At 33.1% G+C, this 11940-nt stretch overlaps 1 protein-coding gene across 1 annotated transcript; it reads left to right on the top strand.

Moving 5' to 3' along the window:
• Window positions 1-2962: 2962 nt before the first annotated feature.
• On the top strand, window positions 2963-11431 carry LOC137645679 (arrestin homolog). The gene is made up of 3 exons (XM_068378526.1): window positions 2963-3122; window positions 8494-8849; window positions 9616-11431. The coding sequence occupies exons 1-3, from the start codon at window positions 3080-3082 to the stop codon at window positions 10354-10356; spliced, it is 1140 nt and encodes a 379-aa protein (XP_068234627.1). The 5' UTR covers window positions 2963-3079; the 3' UTR covers window positions 10357-11431.
• Window positions 11432-11940: the final 509 nt, after the last annotated feature.

Genomic DNA, 11940 nt, shown 5'->3' with positions numbered 1-11940 from the left:
AGTTTGGGCAAATTTCTTGTCCTGGATACTCTTTAAAAATTTTACTTGTTCACTGGAATCACCTCTGATATTTCCTAAAGATGTCAAAGGATCATGATCAATATTAGTTGTATGCAAAGGAGTATTGAAAGCTTCTAATTTGTAAGTGGTGTCAATATTTTTGCATTTTTTCCCCCTTAGCCATATATGTAATTCTTACCGCTAGAAAATTATAGGGTCCTTTGACTGGCCAGATAGTACTACATTGAATCCTCTCAGGTTACGGTTCTTCCCCTTTGCCAACACATTCACCAAATAGTCTGGCCTATTCTTTACATATTCTCCTCTGTCCTCATACAACTGACAACACAGTGATTATCAAACAATTCTTCTTCACCCAAGGGTTAACTACTGCACTGTAATTGTTCAGTGGCTACTCTCCTCTTGGTAAAGGTAGAAGAGACTCTTTAGCTATGGTAAGCAGCTCTTCTAGGAGAAGGACACTCCAAAATCAAACCATTGTTCTCTAGTCTTGGGTAGTGTCATAGCCTCTGTACCATGGTCTTCCACTGTCTTGGGTTAGAGTTCTCTTGCTTGAGGGTACACTCGGGCACACAATTCTATCTATTTTCTCTTCCTTTTGTTTTGTTAAAGTGGTAATTGTTTACAACACCACGCTCTCCATTTACTCCAAAATAATGCAATCCTGCAGTTTTCATCTTCATGCACAGTAATTAGGTGGTTATTTAAATTCTGGGAAAGCAATAATTAGCAAGATATGTTGAGGAAGGGGGAAGGGGTTATAAAAAGAAAACAGCTCGGTTTCCTCACCAAACGACTTGGAACTGACACGTCAACATAGTCAACCAAACAGAATTCGTGATGCCAGCATACATAAACAGAAGTTCGTGATGCCAGCGTACATTTGATATACTGTATATTCAAAATATACAGAATTGAAAATGGATTAATTTACTCAAAAGTGTCCATAAAATATGCCATTTACAAACTGTGACACTTTTGAGTAATCACTCCATTTTTTATTAATTATATTTTGAATATACAGTATATCAAATGTACGCTGGCATCACGAACTTCTGTTTATGTACGCTGGCATCACGAATTCTGTTTGGTTGACTATGTTGACATGTCAGTTCCAAGTCGTTTAGTGAAGAAACCGAGCTATTTTCTTTTTATAACCCCTTCCTCAACATATCTTACTAATCATTGCTTTCCCAGAATTTAAATAACCACCTAATTATTGTGCAAGAAGATGAGATCTGCAGGATTGCATTATTTTGGTGTAAATGGAGATCGTGGTGTTGTAAACAATTACCGTTAAAGTATTTATAGTTTATTTAGGAAATATTTATTTTAATGTTGTTACTGCTTTTGAAATATTTTATTTTCCCTTGTTTCCTTTCGTCACTGGGCTATTTTTACTGTTGGGGCCCCTGGGCTTATAGCATCCTGCTTTTCCAACTAGGGTTGTACCTTAGCAATTAATAATAATATTAATAATAATAATAATATAAATGACCTCCACCATGACCATGTAAGACAGCTATGTAAGACAGCTACTATTTATGGAGCTGAAAATGAAAAAAAAACAATGAAGTCAGCAAGGCACATGCTTGGTTAGCAAAGTTAACTGTTGCTCAGTTTCTACATTGAATGACCATTACCACCACAGAAAAACAAGCCAGTAAGGTATGCAGAAAAAGAAATTTATAGAAAAGTAGCGATTGTATATAATTTGTCTGAAATTAAATCTTTTCTGGTTAATTTCCTTATAAATTATACTATTATTACTACCAACTTCAGTTTAAAAATTATGTTAATCTATCACAAAAGTAATACTCTTAATCAAATTCCCAAGACAAAATTATGTGAAAACATGGGTTCAATTGATCTTCGCCGATCACACATAAAAAATCCCAAACATTTATTTTTATTTACTGGACACTACTAGGATTCTAAAAAGTAGTTGTTGTTAGTTAATTAGCTCCAGAGGGTTAACGGGGCCCACCTACTGACTACATTACATTAGTTTAGTCTCATAATACGACATTTTACACTATTAGCTACATTTAGACGCAATGGAAGAATAATCTAATGTTGACTACTTAGCTAATTATAAGAGCGGTATATTCATGCTAATGTTGTGGTTGTAGCGACCTATGTGGTAACATCCCAACCTGGTGATCGCCAGACTGGGGTTTGAGTCCCACTCAAACTCATTAGTTCCTTTGCTCGCTGCAACCTCACAATTCTTGTGAGCTAAGGATGGGGGATTTGGGGGAGCTTATAGGTCTATCTTTTGAGTCATCAACAGCCATTGCCTTTCCCTCCTTGATCCTAGGTTGGATGGAGAGGGCCCTTGCGCGCTGATCATATGTATATATGGTCAGTCTCTAGGGCATTGTTCTGCTTGATAGGGGCAATGTCACTGTCCCTTGCCTCTGCTATTCATGAGTGGCCTTTAAATCTTGAATAGGGGCTGAAGATGATGACCTGATCTAGTATGAAAAAGATATTACCTGTTGAAAATGTAAGAATACGTAAAACTCTGAAAAGATCAGAAGCAATTGGTTTCTTGTAGTTTGTTCAAGATCATCTTAAAAAAAATGTACACAAATTAAAAAGAAAAAAATGTGACCCCTCAACTCTTCTGACCCTTAATGGATCGATCAATACAGGGAAGTGGTGTTTCTAGAAGTAAAGGACATGTGGCTCGTGTTTTTACTACCTAGAAATAGCTATTCTATATTACAATCTGGAGTAATGATATAATCTCCATATTTGAATGTGAGATCGTGCGGTATTTTGGAAATCTTTAACATCATATTTTTCCATATATGTATAAGATATGCCCACTTAGATATTTTTGAGCTCTGTGCACCATCTTTGTGTTGTCTTTTACCATGAGACAAAAGCACACTCAAGGCTTCAGCTAATAGGATGACAAAAGCGCCACAGTGCAGGCTTCTCCAACGACTCAGAACTCCCAAGACACGGCTACGTTTTGCACCTTATCGCAGTTGCTGCAAAGACTGTTGGAGAAATATTTAGCGAATATTTACACCTGTGAACCAATCCAATGGCTAACGTTGTTAAAGTGTTTAAAAAGACTTCGCCTAATGGTTAGTTTTTATCGTTTTTCCCTGCGTCATTTATTTATATACTGTATGCATAGTGTATATATTTATGTTCATGCATATATTTATATAAATTTATATATACATACTATATATATATATATATATATATATATAATGTATATATATGTATATATATATGTGTGTATATATACATACTGTATATATATATATATATATATATATATATATATATATATATATATATATATATATATATATATATATATATATATATATATATATAATACATTTTACGTTTCTTGGTATTGTTGAGACATTGTTGATTATTTTACTTTAGTAGTAATGTTATCAATATTCTTGTCAATGTTATTAACTTATTGTTTTTAATAGTATTGTTATATCTCCTTTATGATATTTATGGCTATGAAAATCATTGTGAAATATTGATGGTGCTGAGAGTAGATGTTCTGTAGATAAATATAGCCTCCTCATCCCCTCAATTCCATGTTTCTAACATCATTGCTTACGAATCAGTAGAGTAAGCTCCTCTTTCCTGCTTCAATGGTTATTGGTTAATTATTCGTTCTCGTAACAGGATTAGTGTAGAAAGTGGATAGGAAAATTCAATACCTTTGAAGAGAAGTCTTAGTAATTTATGTAAATATAAGGTGACAATTACTGTTGATTTATGGTTATGTTAGGCGAAGAAGGCTTTGCTGTCTCTTTGAACTGCAGTTCAAGAGTTTATTACATCTGTGTGTTTAATTTTAATACTATGATATACAGAGTTTATTTATAATAATCCGTGATATTAATTTAATAAAACAAAGTTAATTGGGTTGGTTTGGAGAGACTAATTTGAATTATGATCGTCAGCTTTATACGAAGTGAATAGCAATGTCTTGAACGAATATTATAAAGCGTCACTGCGGCTCCACTGAAGTGTAAAAGTGAAAGGATAATGATTGGAGATTGGGTTATCTCCCACAATAATTTAATTAGTACTTCATTAGCTATGTTTAGATAGCATATTTTACAGTATACCAACTGATAATATGACTGTTATTAGTGGCAATGCAGTAGTTGTTGTTGTTTACTGGTTATTCTAATGATTCGCAATGTTTCATATGCAAGTATTTCCAGATATTTAAATGAATTTTTGTATTATAGTAATTTTAGTAAACTTCATAAATTACTATTTGCGTTTCTACCAAAATTACCAGTCTTCTTGCTTGGTTTCGTTGGTGGTCTTCATCTTTTATTTACCTGCACGCAAGTGAATGCAGTAAAGAATGAAATAAAACATTCGAAGCAAAAGACAAATTTTCTGTGCAATAGTGCTATGCTTGAGAGAGAGAGAGAGAGAGAGAGAGAGAGAGAGAGAGAGAGAGAGAGAGAGAGAGAGAGAGAGAGAGAGAGAGAGAGAGAGATAAATGTCTGCTTTACTTGAATGAAAGGAAGACTGTAGTTTTGCTGGGGCATTTATGTGAGAATAGGTTTATATGCGTGGAAAGTACTGTTTATCGCTACATTTTATGTTATGTATAAAAAAATTTTAATAGATATATAAAATATTCTTTTTTAATTTATTCTTCAAGAAGTTTATGTTGATACATAACATCGAGGATCAAAGAAACGAAGACAGGAAATTTTTTGAAGTAAGAAATTGTGGCTTGATAGGAAGGGTGTTTTTCTTTTTTAATTGGGGTGGGGGGTGGAGGGTGGGGGGACGATTATGATCGATTGGGGAAAACATTGCGTTCTTCATGGATATTGTAAAAACAGTAAAATTTTGAGTGATTGAAATGGCGTTCTGAAAAGTATATTTTTTTTATCTCATGGTACTGAGGTTAAGGAAATGGTTCTGAAACGTTGTTTTCATTATTTTTCATTATAGATCATCAATCATGTTGCTAAGACTGAAGCATATATAAACAAATCCGGTTACTCATATGTACATCCGCACAGGCACACGTGTAAACTTAGGAAGTTGAGTTTCTTGCTAGAGGAGAGTGGAAGCAAAATTACTGAGATATAGAGTACAAAATATAATTGTAGGTAGAAATTTGAATAGGCTATTTCCACAGTCGTAACAGTAAAAGTGGGCACAATCAGCCCATATCTGTCCAAACCAGACACAAACGCCCATATATATATATATATATATATATATATATATATATATATGTGTGTGTGTGTGTGTGTGTGTATAATATATATAATATATGTATGTATGTATGCATATATATGTATATATATATATATATATTATATATATATATATATATATATATATATACACAGTATATATATATATATATGTATATATGTATATGTATATGTATATATGTATATGTATATATATATATATATAATATATATATATATATATATACATATATATGCATACATACATACATATATTATATATATTATACACACACACACACACACATATATATATATATATATATATATATATATATATATATATATATATATATTTATATATATATTCTACAGTGGACTAGTAACGGCTGATAATGACTACGGTGAAGATATGTATCTATCTATCTATTTATCTATCTATCTATGTATATATATTATATATATATATATATATATATATATATATATATATATATATATATATATATATATATATATATATATATATATTCTACAGGGACTAGTAACGGCTGATAATGACTACGGTGAAGATATATATATATATATATATATATATATATATATATATATATATATATATTTATATATATATTCTACAGTGTATATATATATATATATATATATATATATATATATATATATATATATTTATATATATATTCTACAGTGGACTAGTAACGGCTGATAATGACTACGGTGAAGATATGTATCTATCTATCTATTTATCTATCTATCTATGTATATATATTATATATATATATATATATATATATATATATATATATATATATATATATATATATATATATATATTCTACAGGGACTAGTAACGGCTGATAATGACTACGGTGAAGATATATATATATATATATATATATATATATATATATATATATATATATATATATATATATAGATATATAGATATATATATCCTCGTCGTCATCAGCCGTTACTAGTCCACTCTAGAACAAAGGCCTCAGACATGTTGATGGTCTTTATATGCCAGTTAATACCCGCAAATTTTCTTAGTTCGTCAATCCATCATCTACTCTTCGTTCCCCTACTTCTTTTGCAATCTCTAGAGGTCCATTCTACTATTCTTAATGTTCAGCTATCGTGTGTAATTATCATTATTATGTCCTACCATGTTCACATCTTTTTCTTGCATGTTGTAATATCCTCTACTTTAGTTTGCTCATATCCAGGCTTTTCTATCTCTTAGTTTTATTCCTATCATTATTCTTTTCATAGCTCTTTTAGTTGTAACTAGCTTATGTTCTAAGGCTTTTGTAAGGCTCCAAGTATCTATTGCCTTAGATAATACTGGTAGGACCATCTGATTAAATACCGTTCTTTTTAGAGAATGTGGCATTTACTTTCATAATCTCATTTTGTTTACCATATATATGTATACGCATACTAATATATATATATATATATATATATATATATATATATATATATATATATATATATAAGTATATGTATTATATATACATACCTATATATATATATATATATATATATATATATATATATATATATATATATATCCATATACAGTATATATACACAGGGTGTACACAGTCTTTACAGTTTTAGTAATATACTACACTACATAAGCAAATGAACAGACATATATGTGGAAATTAGACATTGATGTTTGTTTTTCTTTTTCTAATATACCTCTTTATAGGAACCATCAAGACGATACTGAAATTCGTACCTTTTTTTTTTTTTTTTTTAGCCTCATCAGTGATCTTTTGCTTGAGATCAGTTATTACCATTATTATTGTGCCTTTCACAATATATTTAACATAACTCAGTAGAATTGGAAGATAATCCCCTCAAATCCAATGATCAGGAAATGTTTACATTAGGAACTCATAATTTTCTAGTCCCCAATATGGTGGGGCACCATCTAGCTACAATATGATGGTTGGTACATCTGCTGGAATCGATGTATCATTGAAAAAATGGGCAAATAGTTCTATTGCTCATAATCTTACGCCACACTTTCACCTTAAGGCAATCTTGGTGAAATATCATAGTCATATGGGGACTTTCCTGAGATTCCCAGATGGTCTCATCACTACAACACGACTTTTTTTGATGAACGTATCCTCCTCAGGAGTTCGTTCCTTTATGTTAACTGCAGGCTTTTGATTTATCATTTGATTTAGGTGACTATAAGATTTGCCCATTGTAAGCGCACAGTCGCAAGTTCTTTCGTAGTACTTTACTTTGTGCTCTGATAAACGCAATAGCTTCAAATGTTTGGTATTAGTCTGGATGTACTGTAGGAAAAGTATGAAAAACTTAACTTGTGTTATATATAGGAATTGATGGGCGTAATGGAGATCTCTTGCATACTTACTTCTAGTTATTTGATTTTGAATGTTGATACGATAGGTGAAAAAATGGAAGGGGTTGATGTACATAGGGAATTATGATAACGGATTTTGTAGAAATAGGAAAGGTGAATCATAGAAGAGTTTAAATAGAGAAGGTTTGCGTTCGTTTTGTAAAACATTAGAGAAAGGTTTGGATCGCCTGTTAGAACCAAGTTTGGAATGTTTGAATGATTTGTTGAGCCAACTCTCTTTTGTAAACATTTATGGAGGTTGAGTACATATTATAGAAACATAATTAAGGCAGGAGAGAGGAACTATATGCATAGTGCATGTGACTTCGAAGAATTGAAATGGTAAGAGGCACAGTGATATGTAAAAGTTGTTAAAGGTACTGCAGGTGATAGGATAGAGCTGTATTCTTTAGAAATGGGGATAAAGGGTCAGAGAGTTTTCAGAAGGTTTGGGCATGTGTGAGGAATGGGGAATATGTTGGTGACAAAACTATAATTTTTGAGAATTTTGCAAGAGGAAAAGTCATTGAAACAGCTGGATTAGTGAACTGAAAGAATACTCCTAATTATCCATGAGGTGTGTATAGAATAGTGGTGAATGGTGCTTTGTGTGGAATGTTGAACTTACTGCTCATCAGCCATCTGTAAACGTGAATTAACGGATACCTGTTGCGGATGTATTTCACTCAGACTTTATCTTCCCTTTAGCATTTAGAATATGAATGATGTTCTTTTTTCCAGAGCCTTCTGCTGATGGGTAACGGTTAACGTAAAAAAGAATTTTATTTCTACCGAATGAAGATTTATTTTCAAAATATTTTATTCCAATACTAGGCAAGGTGACGGCATATCTATCCCGTCGAGATTTCGTGGACCACCTAACACACACAGCCCCAATCGATGGCGTGGTACTGGTAGATGATGATTACTTGAAAGACAGGAAGGTATTTGCGAAAGTTATCATTACCTATCGATATGGACGAGAGGAGGATGAAGTCATGGGACTGAGCTTCTCCAAGGAGTATGTGCTGGTCTGCGACGAAATTACACCCAAGACTGATGATGCCCAGCTCTCTGGTGTTCAAACCCACTTAATTGAGAAATTGGGGGCTTCGGCAAGACCCTTTTCTGTGACGTTGCCGGAAAATGCTCCTACGTCGGTCTCCTTAGAACCTGGAGATGGCGATTCGGTAAGAATATTTCTTGAACTAATTTATTACTCTTCTAGGAAAGGATTTCTTGGCAATTCTTCATTAAGAAAAAGATTGCAGCCATTTGAAAGATATTTGTTATTTATATTTCTGACAACATTACTCTTATTGGTGAGGAGTGAGCAGCTTCAGTAAAAGTATGAGTTCCTTTTAAATTTGTAATTCTTTCCCACTTAAAACTACTCTTGGTAGCAAAATGTATCTTTTATTAATCAGCTCTCTACAAAATATCTCAAATGTGATATTTCGGGACATTTGGTATCTTATGTACCTTGAAGGAGAACGGGAAATTTTGATACAAAAAAAAAAAGGTACTTTTAATATGGAATAATTGTTCTTCATAATACAAAGAATACGTTCAGTCATCTGTATGATTGACATGTATAAAGATGGAAACAGTTTGCTGTTAAGTTGTTGTTGCTTAAGGTCAATTATTTTTTTCTTCAAAATTAAAAAATGATTTTTCTGGCTATCTTCAGTTCATTTTATGTGAGCAGCACGATAATTTACAGTATAGTTTTAACTTTCAACTACTTGCTCCTTATTAGAACTGATGGAGCATCATGTGCCACATGAAGCAGGAAATTCCACTTACTAAAATAATTAATTTGATTTCATTCGATTTTTAAAATGTTTGTTCCTATAATGTGTTAAGGAAAAACTAAGATGGATAGTAGATTGTGTAAGAGAAATTCCGTAGGATATTCATGTCAAACTACTAATCTTGATTGTTTTTGCCATACAGGATAAACCCCTTGGAGTTTTATATGATCTAAGTTTTTTCGTGGCGGAATCTGAAGAAGAAAATCCCCACAAACGAAACTCCGTCACTCTTCCAGTCCGAAAAGTCCAGTTCGCCCCATCGAAACATGATCCTTGTCGCCCATACACTATAGTAAGCAGGACATTCACCTTAGCCCCTGGACATCTGAATCTAGAAGTCGGGCTGAATCAAGATATTTACCTGCACGGACAGCCAGTTGAAGCGTATATCAAGGTTCAAAATAGATCAAAGAGGACAGTGAAAAGCATTGCAGCTCAAGTTATTCAGCACGTGGAGGTCACCATAACAAACAACAATTTCAGCAGAGTTGTGGCATCCATTGAATCTCGCGAAGGTTGTCCTATAGTCCCAGACTCACAGTTGGAGAGACACGTAGAACTCAGGCCATTAGCATCAAACATGAGACGCTTTGGAGTGGCCTTAGACGGAAGAGTGAAGGACCAGGATGCCAATTTGGCCTCGTCCACAATCATACCAACCGGAAAAGAAGCAGACGATTTTCTTGGTATCAATGTCTCTTACTCTATTAGGGTCAAGCTTCTCTGTGGCACCATCAGCGGCAATCTATCAGCTGAAGTGCCTTTCATGTTGATGCATCCCGATCCGGAAGGCCAAGATGTAAAACCCGAGGAGGCATTAGAGGTCACAGAATTTAGCAGCTTTCGTCGTGGACAATCAGTAGAAGAGTTCAATGACGAGTAAAGTTTGTGAAAATTAACTTCAAATATTTGAAGCATTTTAAGGTTATTATTATAAACTATTTTATTTTTTTGCAATGGACAAACACTAGACAACTTGTGTATCATATCAGGAGAAAAAGAGATACTAGCTGATATAAAATCTGAAAATGACTTACAACGCTGATTGACACAATCGTTGAACTATTCAGCACGTGGAGTCACACTAACAAACAACCATTTCAGCAGAATTGTTGCATCCATTGAATCTCGTGAAGGGTGTCCCATAATCCCAGACTCGCAGATGGAGAGACATGTAGAACTCAAGCCATTAGCACCAAACATGAGACTCTTTGGGGTAGCCTCAGACGGAAGAGTGAAGGACCAGGATGCCAATTTGGCCTCATCCACAATCATACCAACCCGAAAAGAAGCAGACGATTTTCTTGGTATCAATGTTTCGTTCTATCATCTGAAGAGCCTTTCATGTTGATGCATCCCGACCTAGAAGGCCAAGATGTAAGACCCGAGGAGGCATTAGAAGTCACAGAATTTAGCAGCTTTCGTCGTGGACAATCAGTAGAGTAGGTCGATGACTAGTAAAGTTTGTGAAAATTAACTTCAAATATTTGGAGCATTATTTAAGCTCATTATAAATTATTTTTTCTTTTTTTTTGCAATGGACAAACACTAGACAACGTGTGTATCATATTATGAGAAAATGGACACTAGCTAATATAAAATTTGAAAATGATATACAACGGTGATTAACCCAATCGTTGAACTATTTTTACTTATTAATTTGCCTTTGTTGATATCGTGAAGGTTTTTATAATATATGTTTATATTGCAAGTAATTGACAAAGAGAGATACTGTATATAATTTAGTAATATATTAGAAGGCATAATGATTGTATTTCAAGCATGAGCTTACGAATTTTCATAATTTCAACATATTTTATTATCATCCTACTCGTTCAATCTCGGGTATTCTGTATTACTGTAGTAAAATACAGTATATCAAAATTGTGATATATGCAAATATTTGGTGAAAAAAGGTTTCTGAAATTAATAAATGAAATGAAAACGTTATCAAATAGTGTTTTCTTGAGATACTGTATTATTATTATTATTATTATTATTATTATTATTATTATTATTATTATTAAAGGCTAAGCTGCAACCCTAGTTGGAAAAGCAGGATGCAATAATCCCAAGAGCTCCAACAGGGAAAAATAGCCCTGTAAGGAAAGGAAACAAGGAAATAAACTACAAGAGAAGTAATGAACATTTGAAATCAAATATTTTAAGAACAGTAACAACATTAAATTAGATCTTAAATACATAAACTATGGAAACCTTAAAAAAAGGAAGAAGAGAAATAAGATAGAATAGTGTGCCTGAGTGTATCTTCAAGCAAGTGAACTCCACCCCAAGACAGTGGAAGACCATGGTACAGAGGCTATGGTAAGACTTGAGAACAATGGTTTGATTTTGGAGTGTCCTCCTAGAAGAGCTGCTTACCATGGCTAAAGAGTCTCTTCTACTCTTACCAAGAGGAGGAAAGTAGCCACTGAACAATTTCAGTGCAATAGTTGACCGCTCAAGT

This window comes from Palaemon carinicauda, chromosome 8, assembly GCF_036898095.1.
Source record: "Palaemon carinicauda isolate YSFRI2023 chromosome 8, ASM3689809v2, whole genome shotgun sequence".
Classification (NCBI taxonomy): domain Eukaryota; kingdom Metazoa; phylum Arthropoda; class Malacostraca; order Decapoda; family Palaemonidae; genus Palaemon; species Palaemon carinicauda.
Note: the sequence above shows the minus strand (reverse complement) of the source record. Positions and strands in the feature narration are given on the sequence as shown.

Bases quoted from the DNA above. Each gene is read 5' to 3' on its own strand.
- LOC137645679 (XM_068378526.1), top strand. From the start codon at position 3,080: ATGGCTAACGTTGTTAAAGTGTTTAAAAAGACTTCGCCTAATG. The intron at 3,123-8,493 runs GTTAGTTTTTAT...TTCCAATACTAG, and splicing joins TAAAAAGACTTCGCCTAATG to GCAAGGTGACGGCATATCTA. The intron at 8,850-9,615 runs GTAAGAATATTT...TTTGCCATACAG, and splicing joins AACCTGGAGATGGCGATTCG to GATAAACCCCTTGGAGTTTT.